Source organism: Engraulis encrasicolus, chromosome 24 (assembly GCF_034702125.1).
Source record: "Engraulis encrasicolus isolate BLACKSEA-1 chromosome 24, IST_EnEncr_1.0, whole genome shotgun sequence".
Taxonomy (NCBI): Eukaryota; Metazoa; Chordata; class Actinopteri; order Clupeiformes; family Engraulidae; genus Engraulis; species Engraulis encrasicolus.
The window spans coordinates 35,763,233-35,779,049 of NC_085880.1; the positions used below are offsets into that span (position 1 = coordinate 35,763,233).

The 15,817-nt window shown below is 43.4% G+C and overlaps 1 protein-coding gene across 1 annotated transcript in view; it reads right to left on the reverse strand.

The window, feature by feature from the left end:
* Positions 1–607: 607 nt before the first annotated feature.
* The window catches only part of smc2 (structural maintenance of chromosomes 2), a 32,919-nt gene continuing 17,709 nt past the window's right edge, over positions 608–15,817 (reverse strand). Inside the window, exons 15-24 of the mRNA XM_063192158.1 lie at positions 12,920–13,055; positions 11,932–12,056; positions 11,182–11,375; positions 8,619–8,762; positions 6,326–6,520; positions 5,589–5,789; positions 4,573–4,689; positions 3,679–3,839; positions 1,864–2,011; positions 608–1,215 (exon numbers count right to left, since the gene is read on the reverse strand). Coding sequence (XP_063048228.1) covers positions 1,030–1,215; positions 1,864–2,011; positions 3,679–3,839; positions 4,573–4,689; positions 5,589–5,789; positions 6,326–6,520; positions 8,619–8,762; positions 11,182–11,375; positions 11,932–12,056; positions 12,920–13,055 — 1,607 coding nt within the window. The 3' untranslated portion in view covers positions 608–1,029. The remainder of the gene's footprint in view (positions 1,216–1,863; positions 2,012–3,678; positions 3,840–4,572; positions 4,690–5,588; positions 5,790–6,325; positions 6,521–8,618; positions 8,763–11,181; positions 11,376–11,931; positions 12,057–12,919; positions 13,056–15,817) is intronic.

Below are 15,817 nucleotides of genomic sequence, written 5' to 3' on the forward strand. Positions count from 1 at the left end.
TGTGCTCAAGTGTGAGGAGAAAAAGTGAGTGAGTGTAAGTAGATCCTATGCAGTGCTCTTTGTGTGTGTGCGTGTGTGTGTGTGTGTGAGAGAGAGAGCGCACCACACAAGCTCACTGAGGTCTGGGAGTGGAGGAATGTGTGAATATTTTCTGATATATGTTTGCATATGCATGTTTTGGCAAGGAAAATGCTATGAAATTCCAGATATGGTTATTTTTTATGGCTGGAATACTTTGTAAAAAGAAAAACTGCAAATGATTCTCAAGGCACAAAATTATGAAAAATGAAAGATGCCCATAAATCCTTATGATGCTTGGTCACAGGAAGGAAACTACCTGTGGTGTGTTAATACGGGCACACTAAAAAGATACGAAATGCATTGTCTAGCCTTTTGAATGAGGATGAGGGGGGAGAACCCCTTGACGCTCGAAGGAGAAATGAAGTTGCCAATGAGCATGGAATTCTCAGGCAAAGTGAGACATCTAGTGGTCAGAAAAAAGTTTTCTATAAAAAACACAAACCAAAAAAAAACCTCAAACCAAGTGTTGGACGATATTGGTTAACAATGATAATTTCAGTTAACAAAAGGACCATGAGTCAAAAGATTGGTTACGTTTTAGAAATTGTTTTTTTATTTTTAATTAATCCTGATAGAATTTGATGGTGTTTAAAATAGTACAGATATTATTAAAAAACATAAGATGGTTTGTACATAATGGAGACAAAAAAAGCAAAACAGTAAAATGGAGCACAAACATTGAAAACATGGAAAGGCCATGAAAAACCACAGACAAAAAAGACAGTAAAAATACAGACAGAAACAGACCAAGTGAACGCCCAAATCCCACTCCTAAAACAGAAATTTTGCTTGATTACCATTCTTACGTTCTTACAAGCTAGGTTCCCGTTTTAGAGTCATCTTGGGTCAGATGTATGGGAGTGATTTAGACATCTATTTAAAAACCCCTCACACAGACAGAGAGAAACAGGAAGTGGAGGGTGAGAGACAGGATGTAGGTGGCTATTATCAGGTGGCCATGATCTGGCGCCGCTTCTCCTTGAGCTGCTTGGCCTTGTCCTGCTGACCCCTGTGACCTTTGCCCTCCTGGGCTTGGGCTGTGCGCGTCACCGTGGAAACACCATCCACAAATTTAGTCTTGAAAAGGACGTTGGCATTGGTGAACATGCCATCCTTCAGGGACACCACAATGAACTGCAGGCACAGGAGAGATGTAACAAACATGAGTTACTTAAAGTCATTACACAGATGCAACACGCAAATTACTTTACCTCAGGGGTGTCAGACTTATTTCGGGTTCAGGGGGCACATACAATTAATCCCAATGGGCCGGACTATTATCGTAATTTAAAAATATCTGAAATTTCTGCTTCATATCAGGGTCGTATTGCTAGTCAATAATTGCTGGTGAATGTCTGTAGTATATCAGGAGCATTTTACTGTTAATGGAGAGCAAAAATGGCAAATGTGTAGTTCTCATTTATTGAAAACCTAAAATCTTAGACACCTGAGGCACGTTTGTAATGGGCTAGAGATTCACTTTGACATTCTTGGTAGTTTTTTCTCTTCAATTCTGGGGCTGTATTAAACCATCTGGCAGGCCGCATCTGGGACCCGGGCCTTATGTTTGACACCCCTGCTTTACTTCATGACACAGGGTGAAGGGCCACAACCATACAGAGAAGAAATTTAGTTCCAACATGGTTCAAGACGTTCCGAACATGATTCCAGACCAATGACTGCATTGCAGCACATCATTGTATCAGACTGTTACATCAAACCCATTCAGTAATTTGAGCAAGAATTTAAAGTCTGCCGCCAACAAAGGGCAGAAATTCGCACCTGTGAGTGTGTGAAGTGAGTGCGCAGCATCTGTCCAATGTTCTGGGTGTGAGAGAGGTCGAGGGCTGCGTCCACCTCGTCCAGGATGTAGATGGGGGCCGGCTTAAACAGCAGCATGGCCAGGATCAGGGACAGAGCCACCAGAGACCTGCACCACAGCATGGACATCACAATATGTATTACAGATGGATAATACAAATATATCTGTAATACAAACAGCACAGCAGAACGGCCAGGATCAGGGGCAGCGCCACCAGAGACCAGGGGGATATTCCATTGGACGACTTAGAAATTGATGGTGATGGTAATGGTCTGGGCACGCTTGCTGTGAACCGCAAATTACGCGCGTCAGGAGGCGCGACCGACTGCACATGCTTGCTTTAAAAGCAGTAGACCAACACGCAAAATACTGGCTGTGTCATCCAGGGGGCAGAGAGAACAACATTGTGATAAGAAAATTGGGAACACAGACTGTAAACAAAACAAAATAAGGACTCCCCGGGCAAGGACACGATACTGCTACTTCTATATTTGCACGCTCCTTTGTCAAAGTGCAACTGGGAAGTATGATCGCACATCGAATGTTTGTAATTTCGGACAAGCTTGAGACAGTCTTGAAAAGTTGTCGCCATCTTCGTTTTCCCCAGAAGCACTTGTATGGAACTGTGCAGTCTTTCTTGCAATCTCCCCCAGCGAGTTCGATGATATTGCACCTAACGCACGTGTTTGGTTGCAGTATCTAACGTGCGTAAAATTGACATGAATTGCGCAAGTTAACGCGTTCATGAACAAATTGTGCACGCGCTCGCGTACCCTACAGCAAACATAACGACAGCCTTAGTATTAATGAAAAAGGTAACATTTGTGAATGGGCATAAATTCTGGAAATAAACTGCTAAAAATATTACAAAGTGCACCTTTAAAAAACACATACTGTAACTAAGACCTTTAAGGATCCGCAGACCCTGTCCAAGAACTTGGTTAAGTGATAAAACTGTTCAAGTTAAAGCTGCTACTTTTAAGTTTTCCTGTTGACAGTTACACATTAATTACAGTATAGAACAAATGTTTGGACACACCTTCTCATTCAATGCATTATCTTTATCGTCGTGGCTATTTGCAGTACATTGTAGATTTTCGTGGAGGGAATTTGCATGAACACATATAGAATGATGTGCTAAACAAAAAATATAAATTCCAGCAGTTTTCCAATAGTGATGACAGTGGTCTATCCACCTGATGTCAACACAGCACAACTGATTATTCCACAGGTTTCGACAAGCTTATTTTGGTCTATTTTCAAGTAGAAACACCCAGTCAGTCAGGTCGATCTTAATAAAACACAAAAAAAGTGTTAAGTGGATAGACAGCAAACATTGCTGTTGAAACACTGCTACAATTTATTTTTTTTGTTGAGCACATAATCCTACATGTGTTCATGCGGTTTTGATGCCCTCTGTAAAAATGTACAATGCACTGTAAATGGCAACGAAAATGGAGAGAATGCATTAAATGAGAAGGTGTCCAAACTTTTGACCTATTCTGTATCAGAACTCCAAAGTTGAAGAACACTATCAACACTAGCTGAATGCGTGTAATTTCTAATTTTAGATGAAGAATAAAGTAGTATTCAACATCCTGTCCCTGCCAGGAACTGTGAGCTCACATAGACCCAAAGTGCCCAAAAACTATGCACATGTGAATGGCATCACTTTGCCCAAAAACCTATCCATTTCAAGTCCAAAATGCATTGTATTGCAAGCCAGACAGATCAAAAAAGCCCCCACAGGTGTATCCCTTGCCCCGCTCACTAACCTTTGACCCCCACTGAGCTCGGTCAGGTTCTCCTTCCAAGTGTTGCCAAGGGCCACCTTGAACTCCAGGCCGTCCAGCACTCCGCAGCCTTCGGGGGGCGCCAGACGAGCATCAGCTCCCGGCAGCAGTGTGGAGAAAATGGAACCAAAGTCCTTATTCACCTGCACAAGCACACAGGGAGACAGAAACAAAGAAAGATACAAACAGTTATGCTTCAAATAGTAGCAGTACCTTTGCAAAGGTAAATAAATGTCAAAATTCTTCACATAAATTGTACTTAACTGAGCAAAAATGCACAGGGGACACTGCACATTCACTGCAAATTCGTATTTCTTAATATGCACCGATCAGCTTTTTTTTGGCCTGATCACTGATCACCAAAGTCAAACGACATTCTAGTGAGTTAGAATGCTCATAAAAACCAAAGCACCAAAACGTGGTATGGTAATCTATGGGCTGTAATCAAGAGTGTGGGTCACCAGATAAACAAACAAAAAACAAGATTATCTGGGCTTCCATAACTCCTACAATGCCCCTGCCATTGACTTTAATGTTAAACGCATCATGGCAGTGATTAAGGCAAAGACATTCCTAACCAAGTATTGAACATTGACATGTTATTTAGAAAGTACCAAATGTCAACTCATTTGATGTGACCCTAATTCCTTTCTTTTTTCTCTTCATCACAATATTGTAATTCTGTGAAATTGAGCTGGAAGCCCAAAATATGTAGGAATAGACCAACAAATTATTGGAGTGGTAAAAAAGTATGGGCCATGAATCTGTAATCTATGAAAATTTAACATTATTGGTGCAATTATGGAAATAAATCTTTTTTTGGACAGGAGCTGTAGTGTGTGTGTGTGTGTGTGTGTGTGTGTGTGGCGTGCGTACCTTCTGCCAGGCCACGTTGAGAGCCTGGTTCTTCTTCTCGTCCAGCTCCTTGATGGTCTCCAGGATCTTGGCCTTGTCGTTCTCCACAATACGCTTCTTTTTCTTCAGGTCATTATACTACAACAACCAAACACATGCACCACATTCATAAGGTTATGCATTTAACTGAAGGTAATGGAATCATATTTTGTTTAGGAGGGTACAGTACTGAAGTCATTAAAGTAACAAACACAGTGGAGACATACCAAAACCAAACTGTGTGAGGCTGGCCCCTGCTCCAACCCAAAATGCTGACTTAACACTGCAGTTCGTTCGTGCTGGTTTGTGTTGTAAATATTTTCGTTTGTGCCATTAAAACCTTTCAGCAATTTAAAAATACAAACTTAATCAAGACATTTCTGACTTGTAACATGGAGGGGGCGTAACAGAAAAATATATTTCAAATGTAGGTCAGAAAAATGCATTTCAAAGGCTTTAATAACACAGACGAAAATATTTCCAAACACAGCACAAACCAACCGCAGTGTTATTTCAGCATTTTAGGTTGGAGGGGTTGCCTCATGTAGATCCAAAAACACATTACTAAGAATTTAAAAAGCCACCAAATGTCATGGAGGTATTTGTTTAAAGCGATACCATTAAGTATAAGCAGAGTAGTCAAATTGTGATTTTTATACAGCATTGATGGTAACCTTTATGCAGTACAAAGCTGACCGTGTATGTTCACGTGTGTGTGTGTGTGTGTGTGTGTGTGTGTGTGTGTGTGTGTGTGTGTGTGTGTGTGCTCTCCTCACCCTCTCCTCTCCTCTGCTTCTCTCTCTGTGTGTGTGTGTGTGTGTGTGTGTGTGTGTGTGTGTGTGTGTGTGTGTGTGTGTGTGTGTGTGTGTGTGTGTGCTCTCCTCAGCTTCTGTGTGTGTGTGTGTGTGTGTGTGTGTGCTCTCCTCAGCTTCTGTGTGTGTGTGTGTGTGTGTGTGTGTGTGTGTGTGTGTGTGTGTGTGTGTGTGTGTTCTCCTCACCCTCTCCTCTGCTTCGCTCAGCATGTTCATGGCTCTGCGGTTGACGTTCCTCTCCAGCTTCTCCTTGGTCTCCTCCAGCTTCCTGAGTCTCTGGCCGGCCTCCTGGGGGTTGTTGGCCTTGAAGTCGTACGCAGAGTTGGCCTGGCCAAACAGGTGCCGCTCGGATGAGATCCACTCGTGCTCACGCAACATCCACGCCACCTACAGCACAACAAAGTACAAGACATCTTAATACCGGTGTGTGTGTGTGTGTGTGTGTGTACATGTGTGTACATGTGTGTTGGCTTACCCGAACAGGTGCCAGTCAGAAGAGATCCATTAATGCGCGCTCAACATTCATGACAACCCAGGGAACAGAGTACCATGCGAAACTGTGTGCGTGTGTGTTATGCTATGTACCTTAGCATCCGAGTCTGCATTCTCCTTCATGTGCTTGTTGATGCGGTGTGTGTGTGTGTGTGTGTGTGTATGTATGTGTCTCTACTGTGCATACCTTGGCGTCTGAGTCTGTGCTCTCCTTCTTGAGGTGATGGTGGTGTGTGTGTGTGTGTGTGTGTGTGTGTGTGTGTGTGTGTGTGTGTGTGTGTGTGTGTGTGTGTGTGTGTGTGTGTGTGTGTTTACTGTATGTACCTTTACGTCTAACTCTGTGCTCTCCTTGATGGTGATGCTGGTGTGTGTGTGTGTGTGTGTGTGTGTGTGCGTGCGTGCGTGCGTGCGTGCGTGTCTACTGCATGTACCTTGGCGTCCGAGTCTGTGCTCTCCTTCTTGTGCTTGCTGATGTTGTGTTCCGACTCCTTGATCTTGAGCTGGGCATCGTTGTTGAGGGTGTGCAGGTGCTCGGCCTCTCCGCTCTTGCCCTTGATCTCCCGCTCCTGCTCCATCAGCACCTCCTTCTGGACACGCAACTCCTCCTGAGCCCTCTTCACCGCCTCCTGCAACACACACACACGCAAACAAAAGCAAATACACAAACACACAGAAATATGGTCATTAGCCATTATCCGTTTTTTTCCACATTTCTACTGATGAAATCATTTGAAAGCCACAAACTACCAAAACAAATAAATTTCTTACAGGCACCCTGAAATGAAATGTCCATGGTGTTAATCTCCTGCTGGTATCCTGTCCTATACACAACACAACATCCACATAGCACTCTGTTACCTTATCGGTTGTGAACACTCACAGATTAAACTAGACTGGCAGTGGGCGTTTCTAAGCAGTAGCCGGAAATCAGAGACGCAGCGGTGCAATGTTAGCCCAAGACTAACTCAGCTGTGAGCAACAGAGTTGTGAACACAAAGTTGTTAAACTGGATTTCTCTGCGGTAAGATTTTCACAATTCATTCCATCTACATTATCACTCAAGCGAAGAACTTCCCGCCCCTTCCCACTCCCACTCCCCTTACTACCACCGAGCATTAACGAAGACGATTGTATCAAAGAAAGTGGATCTAACAAGAAGCGTCATTTTGTTTCTTTTCCGGTATCCACTTTATGTCGGGTGAACGCCCCTTTAGGAGACCTTCGGTTAGGAGACCTTCGGAGTCCTGAGGTTGAGAATAAATGAAGTCCCTTTAGCGCTGTAGATGGCGGTAGCGCACGTCTTGTGCAAACACCTCAAAAAGAGAAGAAGAAGGAGGGGACAACGCCCCCTTAGGAGACCCAACTTGAGCACACGCTTTTGCATTGAGTGGGCGTGTTTTGCGTTATCTTTCTCTTATCCAGTATTTTTGATTGTATCGAGTAGTGTTTCTCAACTGGGGCTCTACAGACCCTCAGGTGGCGTTAGGGAGGCGTTCAGAAGGGGGGCATCATTTAATTATTCTATACTAAGGGGGGCGTTGGTAGGCTTATGATGAGGTGCAGGGGGCTTTTATCCAGTGTTTCTCAACCTTTTTAAAAAAAAAATAGAGTTAGCCTGGGCGAAAGCCGACTGTTGACTCCGTCAAACAGACTCGGCGAAAGCTAAGACTAGGAATCTGTCTCCATGGAGAGTGGGAGATGGTCTGATCTTACTCTGCCATTTAAATTCATTGGAGTTCCAAATTCAGGCCCTGCCGTGGCCAACCAGTGGGGCGCTCGTCTGTCGTGCGGGCGATCCGGGTCATTTGTCGACCCTTCCCATTCTGTCTCCCCATTCGCTTCCTGTCCACCTCTCACACTGTTCTATCATCAGTGAAGTCGTAAAAGACCAAAAAATATCTATCTATTAAAAAAAAGGCATATTGTGCTTTATTAGCATGACTGTTACGATTTAGTGTTGCAAAAGCATACAAATAAAATAAAAGTATGAATAGTGTTACCATAACCAATCAGTAACAGACTTAGAGGGTGAGATATGAGTCACCGCTCAACTGTTTGCCGATTGTCTAAACAGTGAGCGAACCAAGCTAGGAGGGTTTCGCCAGACAATGTGCAGAGCCAAAATCTTTGGGTGGAGTACATAGGATGGCGTCATGCCTGTGTATAGACAATTATTTGCTTTACTTTACCCAAAGTTAAGGTTAGGAGAGTGTTTATACCAACTGTATTTTAAAATGAGAGGCAACTGCTTCTGCCAACTATCTTTCCTGACGACGCTTATGGTAACCATAGCAACAACAAGAGCCGAGACAGAAAGCGTCCCTATAGAAGACTGTAGGGGTGGGCGATATGACGATATTATATCGTGAATCGCGATATTGAGTAAAAGATCGTCTCGAATCTGCCAAAGTGGAGAAATCGTATAGATCGTCTTGCAGTGAGGATGTTTATTATCAGTATCAGAGTGACGTTTTCTCACTTTTGTTGTTGTCTTCACTTTATTCTTTACATTATTGTATTCCAATTGTACACTTTATGAGAGTGTCATCAGTGTGTTAACATTTTATTGACTGCAAATTACAAATTGCAAGTACATGAAAGTTGTTTTTTGTTGTTTTTATTTTTTGGATGGAAGATCGTGATAAAAAATCGAAATCGTGATTTCATGTTAAAATATCGTGATACAACTTTTTTGCCATATCGCCCACCCCTAGAAGACTGCACCTTGTTGGTTGAGACGGTCTCTGCCATAGCATCAATCTGTTCCTGGATGCCCTTCATGACCTCGTCCACAGCCTCGATCTGCTGCTGGTAGCCTGTCTGTTCACGCTTCAGATCCTCCAGCTCCAGACTCACTGTGTCCACCTCCTACAAACACACACAACAAAAAAGGGAGACTGTCAGGGAAAGGCAAAGAGGAGAGACAAACAAGATAAGCATCCAGCAGTCAGTCGTGTGTGTGTGTGTGTGTGTGTGTGTGTGTGTGTGTGTGTGTGTGTGTGTGTGTGTGTGTGTGTGTGTGTGTGTGTGTGTGTGTGTGTGTGTGCGTGTGCGTGCGTGCGTGTGAGAGTGAGTGAGTGTGAGTGTGTGTGTGTGAGAGTGAGAGTGAGTGTGAGAGAGAGAGTGAGTGTGAGTGTGTGTGAGTGTGAGTGTGTGTGTGAGTGAGTGAGAGTGTGAGTGAGTGAGAGTGTATGTGAGGGTGTGTGTGAGGGTGTGTGTGAGGGTGTGTGTGAGGGTGTGTGTGAGTGAGTGATAGGGCTTTCAGGCCGACCAGAACGGAGCCAGTGTCGGTGCTCGCACCAGTTACGTTCAGCACTAAAGTGCTTGTCTGCGAACCGCCCGTGTTCATACCGGGCTCTGAACTTTTCCTGCATTTGACTGCGTTACCCGGATGAACCTGCTGACGGGCACACTGTCGTCACGGTTCGCGGAGGAAAACCTAGTATTTTGCGGTTCGCATTGCGAACCAATTTTCCGGTTCACGAACGCAAATATCTGTGGCATGAACACGACGGCCGGTTCGCGATTAGGTGCGGGAACGGGCTCCAGCACGGTTCTGTGTCGGCCTGAACGTGCTCTGAGTGAGTGAGTGAGTGAGTGAGTGAGTGAGTGAGTGAGTGAGTGAGTGAGTGAGTGAGTGAGTGAGTGAGTGAGTGAGTGAGTGAGTGAGTGAGTGAGTGAGACTGTATGTGAGGGTGTGTGTGAGTGAGTGAGTGAGTGAGTGAGTGAGTGAAGAAATAAAGTGACTGAAGAGAAAGAATGAAAGCCAGAAAAAGAATGAAAGCCAGAGAACAGCGGTCCATCACAAATGCGTTTGGCTGCAGCATTGATTTTCTCCAAAGTGCTTTCATGACCCCACGAGGCCCCGCGGGTAAGTGAAAAGACAGGGTTTGGCACATAAGTTGTAAATAACAGCAAAGGCCACACACACGAAAAAAAGCCCCTCTGAGAAGTGTAAAGAAACCCCACTAACCCAACCCATCACCCCTCAAGACCAAAAACGACCCATCCACTACACCACCCGCTTCCTACCCACTCCAAAATACATTTCAGTCACCCCTCGCCCCTACCTCCCCCTCTCCTCAACTGCGAACCGGAGCATGTTTTAAAGGGCTCAGGTGACAGCCTCTCCAATTTGAGTGGAAAGCTAAGCGTAAACAGGAGATGGACCCGGTGGCATTAAGTGCAGCAGGCAGCTCCGTCCAGCACAGCAAACAAATCAATACCTCCAACTCCTCGCCTCATTTCAACCATCAGAAAGAAGCAGATATTTGAAAATATTGAGATTCATCTTCCAGTCGCTTGTCAATGTCTCAGAAAGTATGTGTGTGTAGGAGGTATGAATTATTGTGTGTGTGTTTGTGCCAAGGATGTTGGGTAAGGGTGTGCGTTTGTTTGTGTGTGTGTGTGTGTGTGTGTCTGCACGTGTACAAGTGTTGGACAAAATGATAGTCAAATATGTGCAGTCTAATGTACTTAGGCTATGCATGTCAAGTACTCAGAAGTGATTTTCAGGCCTGCCTGAACAGTGCCAGTGCCTGCACCAGTTACATTCCAAATCAAATGCTGAACGGTGAACGACCTGAGAAGGATAAGGGAGCGTTTATACGAGCCCAATTGCTAGGGAAAACGTCCAAATATTTTATAAGAAGTGCCTTCCGTTTACATGGCAACCCCGACATTGGGGCTTGAAGATTGAAATCTGAAGACTCCTTCCAGAGTGGGGAGTTTTAACAGTAAAAGAGGCAAAACATGTTCCCATTCAATACACCTTTACGTCCCACTTTTCCAGATTTTTGCATTTTCAGGACCCGACGGCGAGGCTGCCGTGTAAACGAATGACTTCAGATAAAACATTTTGTCGTGTCCACTAGCAATCGTCCTCGTGTAAAAACATCAAAAAATTGAAGACGAGACACCTCTTTGCGAGTCACTATATTTAACGTAAGAAGTAGTATTTTTTCCGGTTGACAACATTAAAAAAACAAAACGAAAAGCTCAGATTTTTTCCGCCTGAACACATCAGTAGTCCAAGGTTCAAACTTAGGTGTGGGAATGGCCACAGTTCTCTGTTGGAACTGAAGGCACCCATTGAGAGAAAGCTGATGCGTCCAGAATTAATGGGCCTCAAGAGGTGAACTGGTGCTTTAGTGAAAGAGGTAAAGAGGAGAGCCACGTCAATAGCAACAACCTGTGTCAAAGTGCTGCAAAGACAAGGATCGATATACTCAACCCCCCCTTTTTTCTGCCTTTAGTGTGTCGCTCAACAACCGCGCGCATGTGATACCTGCTGTCTCTCCTTCAACTTCTTGTGGTAGGCGTCTGCCTTGCTCTTGGCGTCGTTGAGTTTCTTCTGGGCGTCCTTGAGCTCCTTCTCCCTCTCGGCCTCCTTGTTCTTCATCTTGTTCTCCAGGACCTTGAACTTCTCCTCCGCCTTCTTCTGCACCTCCTTGGTCTTCTGCATGGTGGCCTCACTCTCCTCTGCAACACATGGATTATTTATTGGCCTTGTTTACACAAAACATTTAATTCAGAATCGACTCAAATTTGATTCTGAACAATATTTATTTACGCTTTGAAAACTTAATGTGAACACTTCAGAATTCATAATTAAATGAAAGTGTAATGTAAACTCAATGGAACCATTTCATTATGAATTATTAATTCAGAATTAAAAACATCATGTAAACGTGGCCATTCACTAATCGCACTGTTTTTTAGAATAATCTGGTGGTTCCCAAACTGGGGGTCACCAAAAGAAAATTTTCCTATTTCCGAATCTTCTCTTCTGCACGGTGGCCTGGCTCTCCTCTACAACATGACAATGACGCAAATATACCATACAAACCAAATACTAAATACAAGTACAAGCCAAACCAAATGATGAAAAGATTAGTCTGAAGTCGCATGGTTCAGATAGCAGTGTGGGGGACCAAACCACTGTCGTCCGTTGTCTACGGTGTGTGCTGACGGCCTTCTGTGTGTGTGTGTGTGTGTGTGTGTGTGTGTGTGTGTGTGTGTGTGTGTGTGTGTGTACCGATGGTCTTCTGCAGGGCATCCAGCTCTTCCTGCTGCTGGTGAAAGGAGCTCTGCTGTAGTTTGTTTTCCAGGATCTGGGCCTCCTCACTTTTCAACTCCAGCTGCTGCTTCAGCTGACGGTACCTGCACAACACACACGCATGTGCACATGCACACACTTAGAGAGAGACTGACGGTATTTGCACCATGGTAGCAGAGATGCAGACAAGCAGTAGACAGTGCAGATGCAAGGGACACTAGCTATGATGCACACACGCTCCAACACATACACACACAAGCGAGGAAATGCAAAAGGCAAACGACAAACAGTCTGACACACAACAAAGAGATAGAAATCTCCAAATCACAACACATCACATTTTTTTGTTTTTTGTTAATTTATTTAAAATCACATAAGTCTAGCCTATGAAAGTAAAAAAAAAAAAACAAATGCACCATGAATGAAACGAATTGAATCGAACTATGGACCATTCTTAAAGGTGCATTGTGTAGGATGGTGGCCAGAATGGGTATTGCAACTATGCTGCTGACAAACTGTTGTTTACTTCCAAAATGTGATCTTTTCATGAATATTTACTAAAAATTTAACTCATATTTACTACTAGTATGACTAAAGTACAGCATGTTCTCCTAAAAATGTCTACTTCTGAAAATTCAAAATGGCGGACAATTGAGAAGATCCTCCCCCTTTTCATGTATGAAAAATGCAATTTTCCCAGTCATAATGAATACCGTACTTGGAATTTGATGGCAATGGTACTTAGAAAATGTAACATTTGTGAATGGGCAGCAAGAATTCTGGAAATAAACTACTAAAAATATTACACAGTGCACCTTTAAGTATCGAAAATAATCTAATTGTTGGCCTCAAAAAAAATAAAAATAAAAATATATATTTTTTTAAATCACAAAAGCAAATCGATATTGAATCAAATCGCCATGAAGGCTTTGATTTACACCCCTAACACACATGCACAAACACACACCTGTCTGCGGTGCCTCTAAGGCTGGCCATCTCCTTGTCCAGCTCCCTCAGCTCGGCCTCCTTGGTGCTCAGCTCATCCTGCACGTCCTTCACCTCCGCCAGCTTAGACAGCACGGACGCCATCTGGGGACGAGCACCTGGCATACACAACAGGGACACAGGTGGGGGTGAAAACAACGTTACGTGTGTGTGTGTGTGTGTGTGTGTGTGTGCGTGCATATGTGTGTGTGTCTGTGTGAGTGTTAACGCACCATTATTGTTTGTCTGTAAAACATTCTGTACATAGTAGGGCGGAGGCCTTGCTTCCATGTAGAGGTTCTGACTACTTTTCATGCAGCAATACCTTGCACTTCTGAACTAAGCCTGTCACGATATACGATAAGTCAATAAATCGGACGATAACTTTTTACAAGAACGATCACTTTTCTGGCCCCGATAAGTAACGATAAGTTATTTGCGTGATGTTTTGTTTTCCCCCTCTCCCTTTCTCTACCATAGCCGTAAGACTACTGATGGCGCGTTATAGGCCAACGCAGCGCAATGACGCTTAAATGTTCGTGTAATTTCAAGTTTCAGTGCCGTTCTGGTTGGAAAAAAGTGCATTGATCTGGCTACTTGCGTCTTTGAAATAGAACGCTGGTGTTCCCGCGCGTCGCTTATAAGCCTCGACAAAGAATCAGCGCTAGAGACTAGGAGCGCAATATTCTTCCAGTCTCAGTAAGCGCATCTGCAACGTTCCTCAGAGAGGGGAATGAACAGCTCCAACACGGATGCAAATTTTCATTTTGAAACATGCGCAGCAACCCAATATCCACGACGAAGACGTGTTTGTGCAAACATGAAATAGTTGTGCCGTCGCGACAAACTTGCTCTAAGGCTGTTATTTTAAACCTTGCCGAGTTTCCACTATTATTTCAATGCGCCTCCTACCCCGACGTTCGTTGTCTGTTCTTTTTGTGATTTTCGCTATATTTCTTGTTTATTTAGACCTAACAATATGAGTAGGCAGTCCGCAAGCAAATCATGGAGATAAGATTTGTGGATTTAAATCTGTCACATCAGGAGAATGTAAACGGTTGAGCGGGCTACAGGGGAAACAGAGGCATGGCGACTCATAACTCATAAGAATCAATGTATGGGCGTTCATAAAGGACTTTGAAGTGCGCAGAATTGTCACTTGTTCCAGTCGAGGGTATCGGAGAGAGAGAGAGAGAGAGAGAGAGAGAGAGAGAGAGAGAGAGAGAGATGGAACTTGTGCATCTGTTCATGCTCTTTTGCTTTTTTCTGATGTTGAAATGCCTTTAACAGGGCTGATTTGGGTTTTGACTGACAATGAATTAGCTAGTAACAACGTGCATTTGTTTGAAATAAGCTGTCTAAGTAATAATTTGTGAATTAACAATATACCCCACCAGTAGGTTATGTTACATCACACCATGGATAGGCCTATAAGCCATTCAGTGTGCTTGAGAAAGATAAATAACAGAAAATGTTGAAGAAAGTCTATATAACTTACCTTAATAATAAATACAAAAAAGCCTATTTAGAGCATATTGTGCTCTATTAGGATATATTTAAAAACATATATATATCCCCCGCCGTGATGGTTTAAAAATGTGAAGGGGTGTAGTCACATTTTTATTGCATTTTTACGTCATTATATTGTTTGACACATTTCTTCTTGGAGCAGGCGTCAATCTTAATTATTTAAACCTCTGAGTCTGCTGTTACATTCAATGTTTCAAGAAGGAGGCCGCACCTTGCATAGCAGTGTTTTTTATTGCACATTATATTGTTTGAAAATGGCGAGAGAGACAATATTATCGATTATCGCAATAATTTCTTGTTATCGTTATCGTCTGGCAAAAATTGTTATCGTGACAGGCCTATTCTGAACTTGTTTTAGAGCAGTTGATTTGTGAGGAACATCTTAGAAGGTACTGAGGCAATCTAAGGCCAGAGAGGTGCCAACACACATTAGGTTCTTTCCATCATTCTACCGGTAACTCCCGTCCTCCCTTGCACTTGAAGCCTCGTGACGTCACAAGAAGTCATTGCCGACAGAAGTTTAATTCAAGATCTTGCAAAAGCACAACTCAAAAGGTACTTTTCTCATTTGCAATCGGAATGTTGAATGGAGGAAAAGTCCCCCAAAAGTAGCTAGGCTGTCAGAGGGAAAACTTAATTGTTTTCTCCACAGATCCAGGGCAGCGCAAGCCCAAAAGCCCAGGGGGACGGGAGTTTAGGATAATGGAAGTAACCCATATTGAAGTCCCACTTTTCAATTCGAGAGAGGAAGCCTGTAGCTGTGCACCTCTCCTCTCCTCTGAGTGCATTACAGTGCCATTAGGCCCACATGGAAAGAGAGAGGATGCAGACACTTAGATACACTTCCAAATGATACAGAGCTACATTTATCCAAAAAGCAGCCAATAATGATGCCTCCCACACCCACAAAATCAATACTTTTTTATCAAACCAAGAGAGGAGAGGCTCTTAGATACACAGCTTAACGGTAGGGTGCACTGCCAAATGATGGAGGTAAAAGTACAGTAGCCCAAATGAGGAATAGAGGAGCATCTGATTATATCCTCCACATCCACACCCTTCACATAACTAAGAGCAATGGGAAGCTCTTACATACACGACTAAACAATAGTGCTAAATAATACAGAGCTAAAATGCAGCTCCAAAAAGTTCAACAAGGAACTGGGCAGTACCGGACTGCACCCTTCACAACAATCTAACCAATAAACTAGACAATAAGAAGCCATCAAGTTAATAAAGGTCGATGATGATTTTTACAGATTAGTCAAACACACTTTAATAAGATGGAAAGCATTATACAGAAAGCTTCTAGCTTCTTGATGGAGGCACTGCAAAGTTGGCTTCACTTTCA